General features: G+C 44.3%; 1 protein-coding gene across 1 annotated transcript in view; it reads left to right on the forward strand.

The window, feature by feature from the left end:
• The window catches only part of LOC106603933 (sarcoplasmic/endoplasmic reticulum calcium ATPase 1), a 104,123-nt gene that overhangs the window by 28,855 nt on the left and 48,716 nt on the right, over positions 1 to 26,552 (forward strand). Inside the window, exons 4-6 of the mRNA XM_014198187.3 lie at positions 2,636 to 2,740; positions 4,059 to 4,197; positions 23,984 to 24,064. Coding sequence (XP_014053662.1) covers positions 2,636 to 2,740; positions 4,059 to 4,197; positions 23,984 to 24,064 — 325 coding nt within the window. The remainder of the gene's footprint in view (positions 1 to 2,635; positions 2,741 to 4,058; positions 4,198 to 23,983; positions 24,065 to 26,552) is intronic.

The following is a 26,552-nucleotide window of genomic DNA, read 5'->3' on the forward strand; positions in this document are numbered from 1 at the left end:
GACACAATGCTTACTGTAATTTATCATATTGTAGGCAACTTTTTTTTTTTACAATTTAATTCGATCATCTTTTTACTAAGATTTGTTGTTTAGTTGAGACAATTTGATCACTCCCATCCATCTATGAGAATAGGGGTTATAGTCAGGCTGACCCGTGACACCAGGCGATGACAACTGGCAACATCGATCACCTGAAACAATGAATACACTTCCTAATTATGAAATAAACACTTCCTCCATTTTATTCTGAGGAAGGAGGAAAGGTTGGCTTCCTTTTATTTCATTTTCCACGGCGTTATGTGAGAGGGGGAGTATAGGTCAAAGTTTTGGTTTGTGCAGGAAGAGAGTGAAAAAGTTAAGTGGCCATTGAATTGGGCCCTGATGCTTCGCTTGTTGTCGTGCATGTCTTCGTAAACAGTATTTTAATCCTTTTTTAAAAAATTTAAGTTTTTCCTTCCATTTGTTAAAGCTGTGTTTTGGTTTTAACGTGATGTTGGAACTGGAAGTGAAGCGTAACTCCTGTCTGCTGAAACTAAAAACACTTATCATCCTCCTCTCAAGGGTCTCCAACCTTTTCTAGCACGAGAGCTACTTTCAAAAAAATGTCATGAGCTACTCATTTTTTAAATATTTTTTTATAGCTTTCAAAAAAGCACATTCTCTTCCCCAGGTCCTTAGTGCACTACTTTCTCTTGTACATTATGTATTCTGTCAATATTCCTGGTTAAATAATGTTTAATAAAAACTCTGAGGGGGGGGCCCTACAAAATCAATTTTGTTTCCCAAATTCTGTTTGAGATTTTCCTGATTTTCACTTTTTTGGGGGGTTGTTCACTATCAATTACAATTGTTCATAGAGAAAAAAACTAATTGGATGTTCTGAGTCGATGTCAATGTTTAAATCGTATCAGAAAACCATATTTGTATGGGGGGGGGGCCTGAAAACGAAATTGGATGTTCTGAGTCGATGTCAATGTTTGTTTGGTGAGCTACTCATAGGTGGTCTGCGAGCTACTGGTAACTCACGATCGACCTGTTGGAAATCCCTGCTCTAACTCCCGTCTGCGAAAACTAAGAACACTCGCTAATTGTCAGAAATACCACGGAAGTGTGTGTCAGTCACAAGTACAGAGTTGCAGGCCAGGTGCCGGAAGCACCCATGGGTTAGAATGTCTTGCCGAAGGAGCTCGATTTTGGTGGCCTCAGGTACATTGTAACGCCTTCACTCCATCTGAAATTTACAGCATAATTATTGAAGATTTTATCAAGTTTACCTCTGATAGAATTTTTGTTGTTGTGGTATTGTGCAGAAAGATATAACTTTTCAATTAAAATTACTGAGCATGTATGAATTAAGTGTATTGTTTTGGATATGGTGGGGCCTAAATGTGGGCAATTCCAGTCCTCGAGGGCCTGATTAGTGTCACAGTTTTGCCCCAGCTAACACATCTTTGGTTTAGAATGCAATGTGATTAAATCAGCTGTTTTTCTATGGATGGAGAAAGTGTGACAAAAATCAGGCCCTCGAGGACTGGAGCTGCCTACCCCTAGGCCTATGTGATCAGGACTAATTAATAAATGTTCAATACATTTAGGTGATTCAATAAATGTTTTAATATTGTTGAATTCCATTTTAATGTATTGATTTGGTGAAGGCCCTAATTATCAAACTTTGACCAGATTGACCACTAACTGTTGTTCCTGCAGTAATGATTCTTAATCGAATGTTTTCATAATTTATTTGTAGATAATTGCCAAAAAGCCTAGGTCTACTAGTAGTCTATTAAAATTAGGGCGCCAAATGAAGGGCTCTCACTGATGCGATTCGGTAGGCTACACTGACTGACGAGGTAAGTTACTCACTTTAGCGTCACCGTCTGGCCCTGACATCCTAGGGAAGGAAAACCTAGAAAATCCTTTGGTTAATTTGTCCCGACGCGATACCATGGTCATATAACAACGTTGCATGACTTCTGATTGTTTGACTTTATTCAGTCACTTCAACACATTTTATAAACTTGCTGTTCAGTTGTCAATTAAAGCACAGTAAATGGCCTACTGTGACATTTGACAGCAACCACACATTGTCTCGACAAATTGTGGCGACAGATGGCCGTAACAAAAGGGTTCCCTTTGTGACTGACGGGCGCCTATCCTATCAATAGATTGCTAGAAGATCCATATCATTCATTCTAGTGGGAGAGAGCTCGATGGACTTGCGAATTGATACTTTTACATGAAAAGTAGTCTTTTAAAAAACATTTTTTTTATATGAAGTGGAAGAAGTATCCGGCTGAAAATTAGTCTGTAACCGGCCGATTAGCCGACAGACGGCGCTAATGGAAAACAGTGTCAACTGGCTAGCTAGGCTGAATGAAAGGAAAGGACAGATCAGAACGAGTTGCTCTCCTTCAATATTCTCTACACAGAGCAGAGTGGAGTGAAGGGTAGATTTGCGGGACCCAAACGGGTCGTGAATGATGAGCTATCGACCAGGGCTTGAGCCGCTGATCTGCTGTGCCCTGCTCTGCTCCGATCCTTCTCACTGTTCAATACTCACTGTGGAGGAGAAAACACTTCTACTAGGATCTGTTCTATTAACTCTGTATTATGTGCTCCCCCCCCCCCCCCCCAGGTGCTAGCTCTGTTTGAGGAGGGGGAGGAGACCATCACAGCCTTCGTGGAACCTATCGTCATCCTGCTTATCCTCATCGCTAACGCTGTGATCGGAGTCTGGCAGGTGAGTCTCTCTGTCTCGCTCGCGTGTTCAGCTGATCACATGTCAGGAGATGGTGTTGACATGCAGGATATTTTACGGTGTGTCAGCTTAGGGTGAAGACGTTCTGTAACGAGTCATCTATACAGAACCATAACTTGTTGTTCTGCTTTCGACCTTCATACGTGCCAGCAGGGCTTTTATTGATGGGTAGGATAGTAAAGCCGTATCAACTGAAACATGGAAACCATAGAGCCAAGGCCAAGCTTTTAAATTGCCCGGTGTGTTTACACGTGGCAATGTACATGGTGCTTCTAGAGGCGCCAGTACAACAAGCCGCTGATGATCTAAATGCTTGTTCTGGAGGTATTTCAGTCAGAGTGATCACTGACTGTCTTTGTTCATTTCACTCTGTAGACAGAAACGGTTCCGTGTTAATTGAAGACCATGAACTGCAGCCTAATCAGAATTGGTCTCTGAATAGAGCACTTTGACCTTGGAGGGATGGGTAGAGTGAGGGGGAGGGATGGGTAGAGTGAGGGGGAGGGATGGGTAGAGTGAGGGGGAGGGATGGGTAGAGTGAGGGGGAGGGATGGGTAGAGTGAGGGGGAGGGATGGGTAGAGTGAGGGGGGAGGGAGGGATGGGTAGAATGAGGGGGGAGGGACGGGTAGAGTGAGGTGGGAGGGAGGGACGGGTAGAGTGAGGGGGGAGGGAGGGACGGGTAGAGTGAGGGGGGAGGGAGGGACGGGTAGAGTGAGGGGGGAGGGAGGGACGGGTAGAGTGAGGGGGGAGGGAGGGACGGGTAGAGTGAGGGGGGAGGGAGGGACGGCTAGAGCGAGGGGGGAGGGAGGGATGGGTAGAGTGAGGGGGAGGGATGGGTAGAGTGAGGGGGAGGGATGGGTAGAGTGAGGGGGGAGGGAGGGATGGGTAGAATGAGGGGGGAGGGACGGGTAGAGTGAGGTGGGAGGGAGGGACGGGTAGAGTGAGGGGGGAGGGAGGGACGGGTAGAGTGAGGGGGGAGGGAGGGACGGGTAGAGTGAGGGGGGAGGGAGGGACGGCTAGAGCGAGGGGGGAGGGAGGGATGGGTAGAGTGAGGGGGAGGGATAGATAAAGTGGGGTTTGGAGGACACATTGACAGCTGAGTGAGCGAGCACTGGGTAAGGTCAGTCTATGGGTTGAATGTTCAGTTTAAAGCCATTGCCTTTCTAGTAGGTGTTCATTCCAAAGTGACAGAAATACACAAACTCTTCAGCGTGGTACGAAATGGGGCTGAAATAAAGCTTGGACCTTTTGGCCTCTGTGTTGGAACTGAACCCGTCTCTGTCTCTCTGTGTGGTCCAGGAGAGGAATGCGGAGAACGCCATCGAGGCACTGAAGGAGTACGAGCCAGAGATAGCCAAGGTGTACCGCATGAACCGCAAGGCTGTGCAGAGGGTCAAAGCCCGGGAAATAGTGCCTGGGGACATTGTGGAGATTGCTGGTGAGTTCAGGACGAGGGACAGACAGGGTTTTTTTCAGTGTAAAAGTATTTTTCTTTGTTCACCCTGCATTCTGGCCCATACCAAAAATACACACACACACACACACACACACACACACACACACACACACACACACACACACACACACACACACACACACACACACAGGTATATGGCCTTATGCCCTATTTCCAGTGCTGGAAATGTCAATCAAAGCTAAGTTTTACACACACACACACACACACACACACACACAGTGCCTTTAGAAAGTGTTCACACCCCTTTCTCCCACATTTTGTTGTATTACAGCCTGATTTTTAAATGGATTAAATGTTGTTGTTTTTTGTCACTGACCTACACACAATACTCCATAATGTCTTGAATCGATAAGTAACTGATCAACCCCTTTGTTATGGCAAGCTTAAATAAGTTCAGGAGTAGAAAGTGGCTTAAAGTCACATATTAAAGTTGCATGGACTCACTCTGTGTGCAATAATATTGTTTAACATGATTTTTGAACAACTACCTCATCTCTGTATCCCACACATATACAGTACCAGTCAAAAGTTTGGACACACCTACTCATTAAAGGGTTTTTCTTTATTTGTACTATTTTCTACATTGTAGAATAGTAGTGAAGTCATCAAAACTATGAAATGACATATATGGAGTCATGTAGTAACCAAAAAAGTGTTAAACGAATCAAAATAAATGAAGACAGCTTTGCGCACTTTTAGCATGCTCACTGCAGGAATGTCCACCAGTGCTGTTACCTGATAATTTAATGTTAATTTCGAGACGTAGGCTATTTGGCTACTATCTACAGATACATTCTGAAGAATCATTACTGCAAGAACAACCGGTAGTGGAGAGCCTCATTCTTGCAGCTGAGGAGTATTTCTGTCTGTAATAAAGCCCTTTTGTGGGGGAAAAATACAGTGCTCAAAAAAATAAAGGGAACACTAAAATAACACATCCTAGATCTGAATGAATGAAATAATCTTATTAAATACTTTTATCTTTTCATAGTTGAATGTGCTGACAACAAAATCACACAAAAATAATCAATGGAAATCCAATTTATCAACCCATGGAGGTCTGGATTTGGAGTCACACTCAAAATTAAAGTGGAAAACCACACTACAGGCTGATCCAACTTTGATGTAATGTCCTTAAAACAAGTCAAAATGAGGCTCAGTAGTGTTTGTGGCCTCCACGTGCCTGTATGACCTCCCTACAATGCCTGGGCATGCTCCTGATGAGGTGGCGGATGGTCTCCTGAGGGATCTCCTCCCAGACCTGGACTAAAGCATCCGCCAACTCCTGGACAGTCTGTGGTGCAACGTGGCGTTGGTGGATGGAGCGAGACATGATGTCCCAGATGTGCTCAATTGGATTCAGGTCTGGGGAACGGGCGGGCCAGTCCATAGCATCAATGCCTTCCTCTTGCAGGAACTGCTGACACACTCCAGCCACATGAGGTCTAGCATTGTCTTGCATTAGGAGGAACCCAGGGCCAACCGCACCAGCATATGGTCTCACAAGGGGTCTGAGGATCTCATCTCGGTACCTAATGGCAGTCAGGCTACCTCTGGCGAGCACATGGGGGGCTGTGCGGCCCCCCAAAGAAATGCCACCCCACACCATGACTGACCCACTGCCAAACCGGTCATGCTGGAGGATGTTGCAGGCAGCAGAACGTTCTCCAAGGCGTCTCCAGACTGTCACGACTGTCACATGTGCTCAGTGTGAACCTGCTTTCATCTGTGAAGAGCACAGGGCGCCAGTGGCGAATTTGCCAATCTTGGTGTTCTCTGGCAAATGCCAAACGTCCTGCACGGTGTTGGGCTGTAAGCACAACCCCCACCTGTGGACGTCGGGCCCTCATACCACCCTCATGGAGTCTGTTTCTGACCGTTTGAGCAGACACATGCACATTTGTGGCCTGCTGGAGGTCATTTTGCAGGGCTCTGCAGGGCTCCTTCTTGCACAGGCGGAGGTAGCGGTCCTGCTGCTGGGTTGTTGCCCTCCAACGGCGTCCTCCACGTCTCCTGATGTACTGGCCTGTCTCCTGGTAGCGCCTCCATGCTCTGGACACTACGCTGACAGACACAGCAAACCTTCTTGCCACAGCTCGCATTGATGTGCCATCCTGGATGAGCTGCACTACCTGAGCCACTTGTGTGGGTTGTAGACTCCGTCTCATGCTACCACTAGAGTGAACGCACCGCCAGCATTCAATAGTGACCAAAACATCAGCCAGGAAGCATAGGAACTGAGAAGTGGTCTGTGGTTACCACCTGCAGAACCACTCCTTTATTGGGGGTGTCTTGCTAATTGCCTATAATTTCCACCTGTTGTCTATTCCATTTGCACAACAGCATGTGAAATTTATTGTCAATCAGTGTTGCTTCCTAAGTGGACAGTTTGATTTCACAGAAGTGTGATTGACTTGGAGTTACATTGTGTTGTTTAACTGTTCCCTTTATTTTTTTGAGCAGTATATTTTGGATTGGCTGGGTCTGGCTCCCAAGTGGGTGGGCCTATGGCCTCCCAGGCTCACCTATGGCTGCGCCCCTGCTCAGTCATGTGAAATCCATAGATTAGGGCATAATGAATTTATTTCAATTGACTGTTTTTGGCTGCGGTCGTCCCTGTATTTAAGGGACTGTAAATTTCCAAAACGTTTCCCTTGCTCTCAGTCTCACCACCTGGTTACTGCTGCTGGGTATTTGTCAGACACACAGACACGGCTCATCTAAAAATAGTCTTGTCACTGGTTCCAGAACATATGTGTATCGCGCACGCATGCGCACACACACACGGTGCAGAGAAGTTCTCATCATCAACGTAATTAGTGTGTAAAACTTGGCTTTGCCGTGCTACTCTCTCAGTATCAGCAGCAGAGTGATGGGAAGGAAACGGGAGGGAGAGAGGGACCACAGCTTTCATTCATAGTCACTGCATGCCTCCTAAGGCAGTCACTAGACAAGTGAAAGGGATTGTGTGCCTTCAATGGGTAATGTACTAGCTAGCCAGAATGACGACTCAGTGTTATGGTTAGGTAGCATGTATTTAAGAATGAAACAGACTGAAGACACAGGCAATTTCTTTTCCTTTTCTCCATGGTGTGTATGTTTATCTTTCTTTTTTATTTCACTTTTATTTAACCAGGTAGGCAAGTTGAGAACAAGTTCTCATTTACAACTGCGACATGGCCAAGAATAAAGCAAAGCAGTTCGACACATACAACAACACAGAGTTACACATGGAGTAAAACAAACCTATAGTCAATAATACAGTCGAAAAATAAGTCTATATACAATGTGAGCAAATGAGGTGAGATGAGGGAGATAAATAGGCCATGGTGGCAAAGTTAATACAATATAGCAATTAAAACACTGGAATGGTAGATTTGACAGTAGATGAGTGTGTAAAGTAGAAGTATTGGGGTGCGAAGGAGCTAAATAAATAAATACAGTAGGGGAAGAGGTAGTTGTTTGGGCTAAATTATAGATGGGCTATGTACAGGTGCAGTGATCTGTGAGCTGCTCTGACAGCTGGTGCTTAAAGCTAGTGAGGGAGATAAGTGTTTCCAGTTTGAGAGATTTTTGTAGTTCGTTCCAGTCATTGGCAGCAGAGAACTGGAAGGAGAGGCGGCCAAATGAGGAATTGGCTTTGGGGGTGACCAGAGAGATATACCTGCTGGAGCGCGTGCTACGGGTGGGTGCTGCTATGGTGACCAGTGAGCGGAGATAAGGCAGTGCTTTACCTAGCAAAGACTTATAGATGACCTGGAGCCAGTGGGTTTGGCGACGAGTATGAAGCGAGGGCCAGCCAACGAGAGCGTACAGGTCGCAGTGGTGGGTAGTATATGGGGCATTGGTGACAAAATGGATGGCACTGTGATAGACTGCATCCAATTTGTTGAGTAGAGTGTTGGAGGCTATTTTGTAAATGACATTGACAAAGTCGAGGATCCGCAAGATGGTCAGTTTTACGAGGGTATGTTTGGCAGCATGAGTGAAAGGATGCTTTGTTGCGAAATAGGAAGCCAATTCTAGATTTAACTTTGGATTGGAGATGTTTGATGTGAGTCTGGAAGGAGAGTTTACAGTCTAACCAGACACCTAGGTATTTGTAGTTGTCCACAAATTCTAAGTCAGAACCGTCCAGAGTAGTGATGCTGGACGGGCGGGCAGGTGCAGGCAGCGATCGGTTGAAGAGCATGCATTTAGTTTTACTTGTATTTAAGAGCAGTTGGAGGCCACGGAAGGAGAGTTGTATGGCATTGAAGCTCGTCTGGAGGGTTGTTATCTGGTGGAAGAAGAGTGAGAGAGCGGTGGAGGTGTAGATAACCTGACCCAGTGTCGTAGGAAACTTTGTTCAGCAGGGTGAGTGTGTTGACCGGGCTTGGCTGTGACACCCTCCCTCCCCCGACCAGACATGTATTTTATTATGGAATCACATTAGATGCTGCCAAGGAAGCAGCTACTCTTCCTGGGGTCTGGCAAAATTTAAGGCAGTTATACAATTTGAAAAACATTACAATACATTCATTACAGAATTCACAACAGTTACCTGATGTGGAATAGAGTTCCATGTAGTCATGACTCTATGTAGTACTGTGCGCCTCCCATAGTCTGTTCTGGACTTTGACTGTGTAGAGACCTCTGGTGGCACGTCCTGTGGGGTATGTATTGGTGTCTGAGCTGTGTGCTAGTCGTTTAAACAGACACCTCTGTGCTTTCAACATGTCAATACCTCTGACAAATACAAGTAGTGGTGAAGTCAATCTCTCCTCTACTTTGAGCCAGGAGAGATTGACATGCATATTATTGTTTACTCTCTGTACATCCAAGGGTCCAGCCGTGCTGCCCTGTTCTTGCCAACGTCCCTCTTTGTGGCACCTGACCACACGACTGAAAAGTAGACCATGTGTGACAACTTGAGCATGTAGGACCTGCCTTGTTGTTAAGAAGGTAGAAACTAGGGCCTGTAGGACCTGCCTTGTTGATAGTGTTGTTAAGAAGGTAGAAACTAGGGCCTGTAGGACCTGCCTTGTTGATAGTGTTGTTGAGAAGGTAGAAACTAGGGCCTGTAGGACCTGCCTTGTTGATAGTGTTGTTGAGAAGGTAGAAACTAGGGCCTGTAGGACCTGCCTTGTTGATAGTGTTGTTAAGAAGGTAGAAACTAGGGCCTGTAGGACCTGCCTTGTTGATAGTGTTGTCTCCACGGCAACCACCCTCAGACTAGCTCCACCTCTACTGAAGCACAGAAATGTTCGAGGTTCGACAGCACCTCTTAGAACATTGAGAAGAAGCAGCACAATCGCCACTAAACTTGAAATAGTGTTAGCTATCAGGTATCCTGTTGAAATATTGAGTGCTAGGGTTTAGAGGATCTACACCAGAAGTTAATGGGTATCTGTAGGAGGAAGGTATATGGTGGGGGTCAATTCAGCTTGGAATGCAGGGAAAACGATCACATGTGACAGGCATTGATAAGGGGGGAGAGAGTCATGGATTAGTGACGGAGCGGGTGGAGGTCAGGTCACGTTAAAGGAAAATGGACCGTTTATTGCCTGTATCACTTAGTTTCCTGCCTAGCAATAAAGATACAATATTTAGCGAGAAGGAGGAGACTCCACCCAAAGTGGGGTACATATACCACCAGTATTGTAACCATGTCTTTGTCTGTTCAGCTGTTCCATCCTTTAGGGAAGAATAAACTTGGTTTTAAAGCTTTCATAGTGTCCGTTAGGTTCTAATGATCAGAGTAAGAACTCAACACTTTCTGGGACATATAATACAACCCCAGTCTGACACTACTGTATAAGAGGAACCAATGAGATCTAGCCACTCCAATCCTCTTTATTGTCTCCATGGTTATCTGACGTCTTTGAGCTGAGGTGGAGAGGGAAGTGTTTTCTGTTGAAATGGGACATGACCCCCCCCCATCTGTCTCTGTAATCAGGGTCTCCTCTGTGGACAGTGAGTCCGAGTATCACTCCTCTCTGTCAGCAGCTCTATATAAATGAATGATGGGTTTTAGTTAGTCTAGTATCTGCTGAATGGAGGGCAGAGCACTCCCACTGTAACACACAGCCACACTGTAACACACAGCCACACTGTAACACACAGCCACACTGTAACACACAGCCACACTGTAACACACAGCCACACTGTAACACACTGTAACACACAGCCACACTGTAACACACAGACAGAGGAAAGATGCTAGTCTGTCAGGATGTGAGTGGCCCACAGAGGAAAGATGCCATTTCCTTCCATAGCAGATACTGGATAGAGAGGCTTCCAGCTTGGCATAGTGTTCTGTATGTACGGTATTGCCTGAGCAGAGGAATATATCTCTGACTTAATCTGGTTGCTTAGTGCTATTTAACACTAGTAAACACTCAGTAGGTAAAACCACTGTTATTTATTTCTCAAAGTGTCTAAAAGCGTTATCAGAATGGGTGACAAAGCAAACACTACTTTTAATTCTTCTTTTTTTTTTTTTTTTTTTACTTATTTCTTCTCCAAAAACATTTGTTTGTTTTAAGAGTATTTTCTCTCCTGTATGTTGGATTTGTGTCAGTTCAAGTTGTTTCCATGGGAACTAGCGATCTGAAAGGAATGGAAATGGATACTCAACTACAGTGCCTTCAATGCAGTAGATTTACACAAGTTTCCACCCTCCTCTCTGCTGCCTGTCTGGCTGGTTTCACATTGTCCCCAGTGCCAGCGTTACGCCACAGTTATGGGTGTGGAACATTCCCTGTTTTTTTTACAGATAGAAACGCTCTGTACACTTGAGACAGACAGGGTTGTTGGAACTACAAACATACAGACTTTGAGGGCCTGAATAAATTGAAACCTGGGAAGACCTCCCGTGGAAAAAGAAGGGAGTGAAGATCGTCCCATACAGGAATGGGTGCCATGTAGCCAGTTCACTACTACGCATGATTTTTGGGTTCCAGTCTAATGAATAACCAATGCCTAACCTCCTTTAGTTAGGGAACTAGAGATGGATTTAGGTGGTAATAAGATCAGAGTTGAAGAAGCTATGCAGTAGTGTATTTTGCCTGCTGTCTATCATCAAGAGAACTGGAACTGTGAACCTATCAGTAGTATGACCTTAAGACCGCAACAAGCTCTGTCAGTGTGCTAATTGCTGTAGCATGTTTCAATTAAATCAGCAATCTCAGACCATCACAAATCACATCAACCAGTGTTTTGGTCTGATTGATCCTAAGTTCCAGGAGTGAATATCAGAACATCACATCAACTAGAGTTTGGTCTAATGGATAGTAAGTTCCAGCCAGGGGTGAACGTTAAGTTAAGCACACACTACTGGATGATTCTCCAAAGGTTCCCTCCAAACAGTTGACAGTTTGCACTCAGTAATGGCGTAGGCTGCATTATGTTAAGATAAGTATTCACTGTCAAATAGAACTTACTGATCCCAAGCTCCTAGTATTAGCATTTAGATGGGAGAGGAGCGAGCGAGACTCAGTCTGTGGGAGGTGATTGGAGAAGAGCGATGGGTGAGTTGGAGGCGATAGGGCTACAGTAGGTGAGGAGGATGCTGGGAGTGGGAGTTTCAAAAGCCTCTTTTTGCAGTTCCCACACATACACCTCTTTTTCTTTCCTCGCTCTTTCTGGTTGTTGAAGAGAGAAGTGGATTGTCAGATATAATGTGAGAGATTGAGTACTCGTGATAACGTAGGAAAATGAGAACTCCAAGGGCAATGCAGGAAAATGCCATGATGGGGGGGGGGAACACAGGAGGTTTTCTGAAATCATCAAACTAGTGGTTTGCCATAGTCCTACCGATGAATGTGATGAAAGGTTTTTAATCAATACCTTAGGTTTGGTCAGTGGTTCACTTCCTGATTAGAGTTGGAGGGGAGGCCAAATAACGCTCCCACAAACACTAAATCATGGAACATAGCTAATCACTGTCAGTTTGCCTTGCGTAATAATGATCATTCTGCACCACCAGATAAGGCAATGGACAAGACAGAGACTTTTCATGAGGGATCACCTTGAAAAGCCTAATTGGTGCATTCTGTTACTAGCCTTGTTTTAGTGAATAGTAGTGGATTAGGCTGATGTCTGAGGACAGGGTTGGACCCATCTGAATGATGTAGGCTGCTATCTGAGGACAGGGTTGGACCCATCTGAATTATGTAGGCTGCTATCTGAGGACAGGGTTGGACCCATCTGAATTATGTAGGCTGATGTCTGAGGACAGGGTTGGACCCATCTGAATTATGTAGGCTGATGTCTGAGCACAGGTTTGGACCCATCTGAATTATGTAGGCTGATATCTGAGGACAGGGTTGGACCCATCTGAATTATGTAGGCTGATGTCTGAGGACAGGGTTGGACCCATCTGAATTATGTAGGCTGATGTCTGAGGACAGGGTTGGACCCATCTGAATTATGTAGGCTGATGTCTGAGGACAGGGTTGGACCCATCTGAATTATGTAGGCTGATGTCTGAGGACAGGGTTGGACCCATCTGGATAACATATAGTACAGAACTGTGTTGATGTATGTATTTACCTCTGTAAACCACACAACTTCAAACCATTGCAGAATGGCATATTCGTTGTGTGGTCGTCAACATCAGTTGCAACATAGCTTTCAGTTATGAGGATGTCTGCTTCCTGTCTTCTGACTTGTAAACCTCTTACTGTAAGGATATCTTCATATTCTAGAAGTTTTTACTTAAAAAAAAAAGTTTTTGTCTGGTGCTTGGATGAAGCAATTCCAGCATCACTGTCCTGGTGTGACCCACCAACGAGCCCCAAAACTGTTGAATGTGAAGCTGTGATAAATGTGTGCAGTGGAAGCAATGAGCATGGTTCAAAGGACATTAAGTGCCACATGCCCACGACACCTAAACTCTGTCATGAAAGATGACTTTAATATACAGCCAGAGAGGAGAGAAATAGATTAGAGGTATTAATCCAAGCTGCTTGTTTATGGGTTCATCCCTCTGTGATGAGGGAGCTGAGTGCTTTCTCAGATGCCGAGTGTGGAATCAATTTTATAGGGATGGCATCGTGACTCGATCAGAGTTGCATCAAGGTATTTTTTTTATTTTTTGGTATATGGTTGGATGCATGTTGTTGACTTGCAAGGCTAAGCCAGGGCTCGCTGGCTGAAGTTACTTTGCTAAAGGCTTTGTTTTTTTAATGCTGCGATTCGATAGGTTGCAATTGAGTGGTCACCTGGGGAACGTGGGTGGTTGCCGGCACTTTCACAGCTAGGCTTCCATCTTCTCATTTCCTTTGTGATTACACTTCCTGGCCCGCTGGACTCACAACCTCACAGGTCACTACAGAGGGCAAAGATCCTCATTTAAAATCTCACACACCTTTTCTCTTGTCTCTCTTCACTCACCTATTCTCTCGTCTCAATTTCAATTTAAGGACTTTATTGGCATGGGAAACATATGTTAACATTGCCAAAGCAAGTGAAGTAGATGATAAACAAAAGTGAAATAAACAAACATTTACAGTAAACATTACACTCACAGAATTTACAAAAGAATAAAGAAATTTCAAATGTCATTTCTATATACAGTGTTGTAACGATGTGCAAATAGTTAAAGTACAAAAGGGAAAATAAATAAACATATTTACATTGGGTTTGTTCTTTACTGATTGCCCTTGTGGCAACAGGTCACAAATCTGGCTGCTGTGATGGCACACTGTGGTATTTCACGCAGTAGATATGGGAGTTGATCAAAATTGGATTTGCTTTTGAATTCTTTGGATCTGTGTATTCTGAGGGAAATATGGGTCTCTAATATGGTCATATATTTGGCAGGAGATTAGGAAGTGCAGCTCAGTTTCCACCTCATTTTGTGGGCAGTGTGCACATAGTCTGCCTACGGCAGCCTTTTTCAATAGCAAGGCTATGCTCACTGAGTCTGTACATAGTCAAAGCTTTCCTTAAGTTTGGGTCAATCACAGTGGTCAAGTATTCTGCCACTGTGTACTCTCTGTTTAGGGCCAAATAACATTCTAGTTTGCTCTGTTTTTTTTGTTAATTACTTGACACATTGGAAAGAATAATCTTTTTGTTTTCTCATGATTTGGTTGGGTCTAATTGTGTTGCTGTCCTGGGGTTCTGTGGGGTGTGTTTGTGAACAGAGCCCCAGGACCAGCATGCTTAGGGGACTCTTCTCCAGGTTCATCTCTCTGTAGGTGATGGCTTTGTTATAGAAGGTTTGGGAATCACTTCCTTTTAGGTGGTTGTAGAATTTAATGGCTCTTTTCTGGATTTTGATAATTAGCGGGTATCGGCCTAATTCTGCTCTGCATACATTATTTGGTGTTTTACATTTTACACTGAGGATATTTTTTCAGACTTCTGCATGCAGTCAGTTTGGTGTTTGTCCCATTTTTGTGAATTCTTGGTTGGTGTACGGACCCAAGACCTCACAACCATAAAGGGCAATGGGTTCTATAACTGATTCAAGTATCTTAAGCCAGATCCTAATGGGTATGTTGAATTTTAGGTTCCTTTTGACTGCATAGAAGGCTCTCCTTGCCTTGTCTCTCAGCTCGTTCACAGCTTTGTGGAAGTTACTTGTTGCGCTGATGTTTAGGCCGAGGTATGTATCGTTGTTTTTGTGCTATTCCCAATGCCGTCAGGTGTACGCCAAATATAAATGTGACTCAAATTTTTAAACAGTCCATTTAGATTTTCCAACGGGGCTATGCATTTGGGTGATGTTTTTTTTTCACGCCTGAGTAGCCTCGTTACACTGCCAAAAATACAATTAAACCATCTAGTGTTCAGTGAAATAACAATACAATGTCAAATACAGGTAGCCTAGTCAAATACTTAACATCCAAGCACGTTAACTCTTACTCTCTCGCGGGAGACCTTGTGCAGACATTTAGAAACGAAACATGACAATTTTAAAAATACCTCACGGGGGTTTTTTGAGCGAGAATTAAGACAACTTTCGAGTAGTAAGACATGTATAAAAGCAACAGATACCATTAATAAGAAGGGGCTAGAAGCGTCTTATATGGTGAGCTATCGAGTAGCTAGGACAGGCAAGCCCCATACTATAGGTGAGGACTTAATTCTTCCTGCTGCCGCGGATATGGCTGGGACAATGCTGGGAGAAAAGGCAACAAAAACTATACAGACAATGCCTTCATCAAACAACACTGTTTCACAACGCATCAGTGACATGGCAAAAGATGTTTTGAAACAATTACTGCTTTGTATACAAGCCAGTGAATTCTATGCGTTACAGATGGATGAGTCAACAGACGTGGCGGGCCTGGCATAGCTCCTGGTATATGGGGCGGCAGGTAGCCTAGTAGTTAGAGCGTTGGGCCAGTAACCGAAAGGTTGCCCGATCGAATCCCCGAGCTGACAAGGTAAAAATCTGCCGTTCTGCCCCTGAACAAGGCAGAATTTGTTCTTAACTGACTTGCCTAGTTAACAGACATATTTATGTTTTATGGGGGTCAATTTAAGGAAGACATCCTCTTCTGTAAACCACTGTAATCCAGGACAACAGGAGAGGATATTTTTAAAGTACTGGGCGGCTAGTGGCGCAACGGTCTAAGGCACTGGTTCTCAATCCTGGTCCTGGGGACCCAAAGGGGCGCACATTTTTTGTTTTTGCCCTAGCACTACACAGCTGATTTCAAATGATCAACTCATCAAAAAGCTTTGATTTGAATCAGGTGTATAGTGCTATGGCAAAAACAAAAATGTGCACCCCTTTGTGTCCCCAGGACCAAAATTGAGAACTACTGGTCTAAGGCACTGCATCTCAGTGCAAGAGGTGACATTACAGTCCCTGTTTCAATTCCAGGCTGAATCACATCCAGCTGTGATTTGGAGTCCCATATGACGGTGCACAATTTGGACCAGCGTCATCCGGGTTTGGCTGGGGTAGGCCATCCATTGTAAATAGGAATTTGTTCTTGACTGACTTGCCTTGTTAAACAAAGGTAAAATAAAAAAATGTGACATCAAATGGATTTGGTGTTCAGGATGTGTTGGTATCTGTACTGATGGCGCAAAAGCCATGACCGGGAGACATAGTGGAGTGGTAATGCGCATGCAAGCAATTGCTCCCGACGCCGCTTGGGTACATTGCAGCAGCCACCGGAGAGGCTCTTGCTGCCAAGGGAATGCCAGCTTGAAAGACGTTTTGGACACGACAGTGAAAATGGGTAACTTTGTTAACCTCTATGGGACCCCTTCCCGTTCTCATCCCGGTAACGGGATTGCTTGACAAGATGGCATGGCGCGAAATTCAAAACAGCAAAAATCTAATAATTTCAATTTCTCAAACAATCAACTATTTTACACCATTTAAAAGATAAACATCTCCTTAATCCAACCACATTGTCCGATTTCAAAGAGGCTTTACGGCGAAAGCATAAAGTTAGATTATGTTAGGAGAGTACATAGACAAAAAATTACACACAGCCATTTTCAATGCAAGGACAGGCGTCACCAAAAGCAGAAAACCAGCTAAAATGATGCACTAACCTTTGACAATCTTTATTTATTTATTTATTGAGAGACGAGCTTAAAGTTTTCTTTACTGACCATCATTTTCAGTTGTCTGACCCGCTTGCATGATGACGAGTTTCTCACACGACTGGCCTATCTGAGTGATTGATTGCTTTTTCTCACCTGAATGATCTGAATCTAGGATTACAGGGACTCTCCGCAACTATATTCAATATGCGGCCATGATTAAGAAGTTGGAGCTCTTCTGTCTGCATTAACAAGGACAACACACAGGTCTTTCCATCATTGTATGATTTTTTTGTGTGCAAATGAACTCAAGCTTACGGACAATGTCAAATGTGATATAGCGAAGCACCTGAGTGAGCTGGGTGCGCAATTACGCAGGTAATGTCCAGAAACGGACGACACAAACAATTGGATTTGTAATCCCTTTCATGCCCTACCTCCAGTCCACTTACCGATATCTGAACAAGAGAGCCTCATAGAAATCGCAACAAGCGGTTCTGTGAAAATTGAATTTAATCAGAAGCCACTGCCAGATCTCTGGATTGGGCTGCGCTCAGAGTATCCTGCCTTGGCAATTTGCTCTGTTAAGACACTGATGCCCTTTGCAACCACGTACCTATGTGAGAGTGGATTCTCGGCCCTTACTAGCATGAAAACTAAATACAGGCACAGACTGTGTGTGAAAAATGATTTAAGACTGAGACTCTCTCCAATACAACCCAACGTTGCAGAGTTATGTGGATCCTTCCACCACACCCTTCTCATTAACCTCTGGTGATTTTGATTTGTGAGTTATCGATGAAGAAATAAGGTTTTATATGTCAGATGGCTAATTAAAGAGCAAAATGATTGATTATTTGTACCCTGGTCCTATAAGAGCTCTTTGTCACAACCCGGCTTGTGGGAAGTGACAAACTCACACTCATTCTTGTGTGTGTGTGGCAGGCTTACAATGATGGCAAATAAAACATTTGAGTGCAATGACCCTTGTGCTAGAGACAATATGCAGCTGGAGGTTGAATTTTATTTAGCCAATTAGGTTGGCTGAGCACACATTCTCATTTACAGCAATGACCTAGGGAATAAATCAAATCAAATGTATTTATATAGCCCTTCTTACATCAGCTGATATCTCAAAGTGCTGTACAGAAACCCAGCCTAAAACCCCAAACGGCAAGCAATGCAGGTGTAGAAGCACGGTGGCTAGGAAAAACTCCCTAGAAAGGCCAAAACCTAGGAAGAAACCTAGAGAGGAACCAGGCTATGAGGGGTGGCCAGTCCTCTTCTGGCTGTGCCGGGTGGAGATTATAACATCACATGGCCTAGATGTACAAATGTTCATAAATGACCAGCATTGTCAAATAATAATTATCATAGTAGTTGTCGAGGGTGCAACAAGTCAGCAACACAAGAGTAAGTGTCAGTTGGCTTTTTCATAGCCGATCTTTGAGAGTATCTCTACCGCTCCTGCTGTCTCTAGAGAGTTGAAAACAGCAGGTCTGGGACAGGTAGCACGTCCGGTGAATAGGTCAGGGTTCCAGCAGGTCTGGGACAACAGGTCTGGGACAGGTAGCACGTCCGGTGAACAGGTCAGGGTTCCATAGCTGCAGGCAGAACAGTTGGAACTGGAGCAGCAGCACGGCCAGGTGAACTGGGGACAGCAAGGAGTCATCAAGCCAGGTAGTCCTGAGGCATGGACCTAGGGCTCAGGTCCTCCGAGCGAGAGAGAAAGAAAGAAAGAGAAAGAGAGAATTAGAGAGAGCATATTTAAATTCACACAGGACACCGGAAAAGACAAGAGAAATACTCCAGATGTGACAGACTGACCCTAGCCCCCCAACACATAAACTACTGCAGCATAAATACTGGAGGCTGAGACAGGAGGGGTCAGGAGACACTGTGGCCCCATCCGATGAAACCCCCGGACAGGGCCAAACAGGTAGGATATAACCCCACCCACTTTGCCAAAGCACAGCCTCCACACCACTGGAGGGATATCTCCAACCACCAACATACCAAGGCCGAGTATAGCCCACAAGTATCTCCGCCACGGCACAGCCCAAGGGGGGGCACCAACCCAGACAGGAAGACCACGTCAGTGACTCAACCCACTCAAGTGACGCACCCCTCCCAGGGACGGCATGGAAGAACACCAGTAAGCCAGTGACTCAGCCCCCGTAATAGGGGTAGAGGCAGAGAATCCCAGTGGAAAGAGGGGAAACCGGCCAGGCAGAGTCAGCAAGGGTGGTTCGTTGCTCCAGCCTTTCCGTTCACCTTCACACCCCTGGGCCAGACTACACTTAATCATAGGACCTACTGAAGAGATGTGTCTTCAGTAAAGACTTAAAGGTTGAGACTGAGTCTGCGTCTCTCACATGGATAGGCAGACTATTCCATAAAAATGGAGCTCTATAGGAGAAAGCCCTGCCTCCAGCTGTTTGCTTAGAAATTCTAGGAACAATTAGGAGGCCCGCGTCTTGTGACCGTAGCGTACGTGTAGGTATGTACGGCAGGACCAAATCGGAAAGATGGGTAGGAGCAAGCCCATGTAATGCTTTGTAGGTTAGCAGTAAAACCTTGAAATCAGCCCTTGCCTTAACAGGAAGCCAGTGTAGGGAGGCTAGCACTGGAGTAATATGGTCAAATTTTTTGGTTCTAGTCAGGATTCTAGCAGCCGTATTTAGCACTAACTGAAGTTTATTTAGTGCTTTATCCGGGTAGCCGGAAAGTAGAGCATTGCAGTAGTCCAACCCAGAAGTAACAAAGGCATGGATACATTTTTCTGCGTCATTTTTGGACAGAAAGTTTCTGATTTTTGCAATGTTACGTAGATGGAAAAAAGCTGTCCTTGAAACAGTCTTGATATGTTCTTCAAAAGAGAGATCAGGGTTCAGAGTAACGCCGAGGACCTTCACAGTTTCATTTTAGACGACTGTACAACCATCCAGATTAATTGTCAGATTCAACAGAAGATCTCTTTGTTTCTTGGGACCTAGAACAAGCATCTCTGTTTTGTCCGAGTTTAAGAGTAGAAAGTTTGCAGCCATCCACTTCCTTATGTCTGGGGCTTCACCATGTTTCATTGAAATGTACAGCTGTGTGTCATCCGCATAGCAGTGAAATTTAACATTATGTTTTCGAATGACATCCCCAAGAGGTAAAATATATAGTGAAAACAATAGTGGTCCTAAAATGGAACCTTGAGGAACACCGAAATTTACAGTTGATTTGTCAGAGGACAAACCATTCACAGAGACAAACTGATATCTTTCCGACAGATAAGACCTAAACCAGGCCAGAACTTGTCCATGTAGACCAATTTGGGTTTCCAATCTCTCCAAAAGAATGTGGTGATCGATGGTATCAAAAGCAGCACTAAGATCTAGGAACACGAGGACAGATGCAGAACCTCGGTCTGACGTCATTAAAAGGTCATTTACCACCTTCACAAGTGCAGTCTCAGTAGTATGATGGGGTCTAAAACCAGACTGAAGCGTTTCGTGTACATTGTTTGTCTTCAGGAAGGCAGTGAGTTGCTGCGCAACAGCTCTTTCGAAATATTTTGAGAGGAATGGAAGATTCGATATAGGCCGATTCGTTTTTTATAATTTCTGGGTCAAGATTTGGCTTTTTCAAGAGAGGCTTTATTACTGCCACTTTTTGTGAGTTTGGTAAACATCCGGTGGATAGCGAGCCGTTTATTATGTTCAACATAGGAGGGCCAAGTACAGAAAGCAGCTCTTTCAGTAGTTTAGTTGGAATAGGGTCCAGTATGCAGCTTGAAGGTTTAGAGGCCATGATTATTTTCATCATTGTGTCAAGAGATCCCTTGATCCTAGGTCCTGGCAGGGTTGTGCAGACTCAGGACAACGGAGCTTTGGAGGAATACGCAGATTTAAAGAGGAGTCCGTAATTTGCTTTCTAATGATCATGATCTTTTCCTCAAAGAAGTTCATGAATTCATCACTGCTGAAGTGAGAGCCATCCTCTCTTGGGAAATGCTGCTTTTTAGCTAACTTTGCGACAGTATCAAAAATACATTTAGGATTGTTCTTATTTTCCTCAATTAAGTTGGAAAAATAGGATGATCGAGCAGCAGTGAGGGCTCTTCGATACTGCACAGTACTGTCCTTTCCAAGCTAGTTGGAAGACTTCGTTTGGTGTGGCGCCATTTCCGTTCCAATTTTCTGGAAGCTTGCTTCAGAGCTCGTGTATTTTCTGTATACCAGGGAGCTAGTTTCTTATGACAAATGTTTTTAGGGGTGCAACTGCATCTAGGGTATTGCGCAAGGTTAAATTGAGTTCCTCGGTTAGGTGGTTAACTGATTTTTGTCCTCTGACGTACTTGGGTAGGCAGAGGTAGTCTGGAAGGGCATCAAGGAATCTTTGGGTTGTCTGAGAATTTATAGCACGACTTTTAATGCTTCTTGGTTGGGGTCTGAGCAGATTATTTGTTGCGATTGCGAACGTAATAAAGTGGTGGTCCGATAGTCCAGGGTTATGAGGAAAAACATTAAGATCCACAACATTTATTCCATGGGACAAAACTAGGTCCAGAGTATGACTGTGGCAGTGAGTAGGTCCAGAGACATGTTGGACAAAACCCACTGAGTCGATGATGGCTCCGAAAGCCTTTTGGAGTGGGTCTTTGGACTTTTCCATGTGAATATTAAAGTCACCAAAAATTAGAATATTATCTGCGATGACTACAAGGTCCGATAGGAATTCAGGGAACTCAGTGAGGAACGCTGCATATGGCCCAGGAGGCCTGTAAACAGTAGCTATAAAAAGTGAGTGAGTAGGCTGCATAGATTTCATGACTAGAAGCTCAAAAGACGAAAACGTCGTTGATGGTTTTTTTTGGGGTAAATTTAAATTTGCTATCATAAATGTTAGCAACACCTCCGCCTTTGCGGGATGCGCGGGGGATATGGTCACTAGTGTAACCAGGGGGTGAGGCCTCATTTAACACAGTAAATTCATCAGGCTTAAGCCATGTTTCAGTCAGGCCAATCACATCAAGATTATGATCAGTGATTAGTTCATTGACTATAACTGCCTTTGAAGTGAGGGATCTAACATTAAGTAGCCCTATTTTGAGATGTGAGGTATCACAATCTCTTTCAATAATGGCAGGGATGGAGGAGGTCTTTATACTAGTGAGATTGCTAAAGCAAACACCGCCATCTTTAATTTTGCCCAACCTAGATCGAGGCACAGACACGGTCTCAATGGGGATAGCTGAGCTGACTACACTGACTGTGCTAGTGGCAGACTCCACTAAGCTGGCAGGCTGGCTAACAGCCTGCTGCCTGGCCTGCACCCTATTTCATTGTGGAGCTAGGGGAGTTAGAGCCCTGTCTATGTTCGTAGATAAGATGAGAGCACCCCTCCAGCTAGGATGGAGTCCGTCACTCCTCAGCAGGCCAGGCTTGGTCCTGTTTGTGGGTGAGTCCCAGAAAGAGGGCCAATTATCTACAAATTCTATCTTTTGGGAGGGGCAGAAAACAGTTTTCAACCAGCGATTGAGTTGTGAGACTCTGCTGTAGAGCTCATCACTCCCCCTAACTGGGAGGGGTCCAGAGACAATCGATGCCAACACATCTTTCTAGCTGATTTACACGCTGAAGCTATGTTGAGCTTGGTGACCTCTGACTGTTTCATCCTAACATCGTTGGTGCCGACGTGGATAACAATATCTCTATACTCTCTACACTCGCCAGTTTTAGCTTTAGCCAGCACCATCTTCAGATTAGCCTTAACGTCGGTAGCCCTGCCCCCTGGTAAACAGTGTATGATCGCTGGATGATTCGTTTTTAGTCTAATACTGCGGGTAATGGAGACGCCAATGACTAGGGTTTTCAATTTGTCAGAGCTAATGGTAAGTGGCTTCGGCGTCTCAGACCCCACAAGGAGCAGAGACCAGAGAAGTTTCGGCCTCCGACTCCGACTCGCTTAATGGGGAGAACCGGTTGAAAGATTCTGTCGGCTGAATAAGCGACACCGGTTGAGCATTCCTACAGCGTTTCCCTCCAGAAGTCATGAGAAAGTTGTCCGGCTGCAGGGACCGTGCGAGGGGGTTTATACTAACGTTATTATCTGTACTTACTGGTGCCACAGACGCTGTTTCATCCTTTCCTACACTGAAATTGCCCTTGCCTAACGATTGCGTCTGAAGCTGGGCTTGCAGCACAGCTATCCTCGCCGTAAGGCGATCATTCTCCTGTATATTATATGTACAACGACTGCAATTAGAAGGCATCATGTTAATGTTACTTAGCTTCGGCTGGTGGAGGTCCTGACGAACCACGTCCAGATAAAACCTCCGGGGTGAAAAAGTTGAATGAAAAAAGTTGAGGGAAAAACTAAAAATATACGGTAATGAAAAAGTAAAAACCGTGAAGTAGTCAGGTAGTAAAGTAAGATCGGCAACAAAACGCACAGCAGCACGTAAACAAGTTGTGACCGGAAACAGGAAGTATAGACCGCTGATTTCTTGTCTCTGCACCTTGGTCCAACCAATAGTTACAGGGGGATGAATGAGCCAATTGTAAGCTGGGGATGATTAGGTAGCCATATTGGGAATTTAGCCAGGACACCCCTACTCTTACAATAAGTGCCATGGGATCTTTAGTGACCACAGTCAGGACACCCATTTAACATCCCATCTGAAAGGCAGTACCCTACACAGGGCAATATCACTGCCCTGGGATATTTTTTTTTAGACCAGAGGAAAGAGTGCCTCCTACCAGCTCTCCAACACCACTTCCAGCAGCATCTGGTCTCCCATCCAGGGACTGACCAGGACCAACCCTGCTTAGCTTCAGAAGCAAGCCACCAGTGGGATGCAAGGTGGTATGCTGCTGGCATGTTTGAAGGGGTACGGGACTATAGAATGTTTGGGAACCACTGTTCTAGGGAAACAGTGTCTAGATGGAATTTGTATTTGCGGTCCTGGCGACTGGACCTTTTTTGTTGTTGAAACACCATTATTTTTGTCTTACTGCTATTTACTGTCAGTGCCCAGGTCTGGCAGAATCTGTGCAGAAGATCTTGGTGCTGCTGTAGGCCCTCCTTGGTTGGTGACAGAAGCACCAGATCATCAGCAAACAGTAGACATTGTCTCTTCCTCCCTCTCTCTTCTTCTTTCTCCCTCTGTAGAATGTTAACCCAATACTTTCATCAAATGACAGTTATAAAAGAACTGTCTGCTCTTCTAACCCCAGCCTGTTTTTGTTTTGTCTAGTTGGTGACAAGGTCCCTGCTGACATCAGGATCACCTCCATTAAGTCTACCACCCTGAGAGTGGACCAGTCTATTCTTACAGGTAGGCTGCAACGCTACATACTGACTGGTTAGCTGGTTGACTTGGCTGGGTTGGTTGGCTGGCTGGCTGAGATTAAACCTCTGTTCCTCTTAATGTTACCTACAACATGCTCGTACCTATGACGTGCTCATACTGTTACCTACGACGTGCACATACGTACAACAGCCTCTTGGTGTTACCTACAACATGCTCGTACTGTTACCTACAACAGCCTCTTAGTGTTACCTACAACATGCTCGTACTGTTACCTACAACAGCCTCTTAGTGTTACCTACAACATGCTCGTACTGTTACCTACAACAGCCTCTTAGTGTTACCTACAACATGCTCGTACCTACAACATCCTTTTTTTTACTCCTCCACCACCTCTTCGGAGGACAAATATCTTCGATTTTTACAGCTTTTTTGCTACATACATACATACATACATACATACATACATACATGCATACATGGTACTTTTATATAAAGCAGTCACAACCATAATACATTACCAAACATAAACTCTTTAATCCAAACCCTCAGCCACTCTCAGCCCATCCCACCCTCGTTTGGTTTCCATGTGCCATATATTTTTCAATTGTGCTGTGATGTTTTACAACATTTTTTTGTTACCTTTCTACTCGTATATTATCCACAGATTGTGAGATAGATGAAAACCGATTCCTACTAGGATTATTTATTGGCTATGGCTTTCCAAATCGCCCGACACTGCTATTTGTAAGGTTCATTTTAAGTGTGTTCTAATTGGGTTTTTTTACCATTCCTGAACCTGTGACCAGAAACCAGCTACATAGGGGCAATCCCAGAATAAATGATCTATTGATCACAGCAGAGCTGAGATTGTTCTATGCCATAGAGAGATATATATATATCGATCTATCGATCTCGCATTCTGTTGGTGGCAATAATTTTATATAATTTAAATTTGAAAACTGTGTCGAATCAAGTGTAGTTTTTTTTTGTACCAATTGGTACATCGCAAAACATATTCCATGAAATTGGTACATCGCAAATCTTGCAACCTGTATGGCGTAGCTGTCAACATTTGTCTTCAGATGAAACTGGTATATTTTTCTCTCATTTCCACTTGCCTCCTCTGTTGTTGTGGTTGTGCTGCAATCACTTGGTTGTAAATTTGGATTGAGCAAATATTCCCATATATTTTTGAAAGCTGCATTTGACAACTCCTCCGTTTCTATTCATAACATCATTAATACAGTTGAAGTCATAAGTTTACATAAACCTTAGCCAAATACATTTAAACTCAGTTTTTCACAATTCCTGACATTTAATCCTAGTAAAAATTCCTTGTCTTAGGTCAGGATCATCACTTTGTTTTAAGAATTTGAAATGTCAGAATAATAGGAGAGAATTATTTATTTCAGCTTTTATTTCTTTCATGACATTCCCAGTGGGTCAGAAGTTTACATACACTCAATTAGTATTTGGTAGCATTGCCTTTTAAATTGTTTAACTTGGGTCAAACGTTTCGGGTAGCCTTCCACAAGCTTCCCACAATAAGTTGGGTAAATTTTGTCCCATTCCTCCTGACAGAGCTGGTGGAACTGAGTCAGGATTGTAGGCCTCCTTGCTCGCACACGCTTTTTCAGTTCTGCCCACTAATTTTCTATAGGATTGAGGTCAGGGCTTTGATGGCCACTACAATACCTTGACTTTGTTGTCCTTAAGCCATTTTGCCACAACTTTGGAAGCATGCTTGGGGTCATTGTCCATTTGGAAGACCCATTTGCGACCAAGCTTTAACTTCCTGACTGATGTCTTGAGATGTTGCTTCGTAATATATCCACATAATTTTCTGTCCTCATGATGCCATCTATTTTGTGAAGTGCACCAGTCCCTCCTGCAGCAAAGCACCCCCCCACAACATGATGCTGCCACCCACATGCTTCACGGTTGGGATGGTGTTCTTTGGCTTGCAAGCCTCCCCCTTTTTCCTCCAAAAATAAAGTTTGTCATTATGGCCAAACAGTTCTATTTTTGTTTCATCAGACCAGAGGACATTTCTCCAAAAAACACGATCTTTGTCCCCATGTGCAGTTGCAAACCGTAGTCTGGCTTTTTTATGCCGGTTTTGGAGCAGTGGCTTCTTCCTTGCTGAGCAGCCTTTCAGGTTATGTCAATATAGGAATCGTTTTACTGTGAATATAGATACTTTTGTTCCTGTTTCCTCCAGCATCTTTACAAGGTGCTTTGCTGTTGTTCTGGGATTGATTTGCACTTTTCACACCAAAGTACGTTCATCTCTCGGAGACAGAACGCGTCTTCTTCCTGAGCGGTATGACGGCTGCGTGTTCCCATGGTGTTTATACTTGCGTACTATTGTTTGTACAGATGAACGTGGTACCTTCAGGCATTTGGAAATTGCTCCCAAGGATGAAGCAGACTTGTGGAGGTCTACAATTTTTTTTCTGAGGTCTTGGCTGATTTCTTTTGATTTTCCCATGATGTCAAGCAAAGAGGCACT

The sequence above is a fragment of the Salmo salar genome, chromosome 04 (genome assembly GCF_965601325.2).
Source record: "Salmo salar chromosome 04, fSalSal1, whole genome shotgun sequence".
Lineage (NCBI taxonomy): Eukaryota > Metazoa > Chordata > Actinopteri > Salmoniformes > Salmonidae > Salmo > Salmo salar.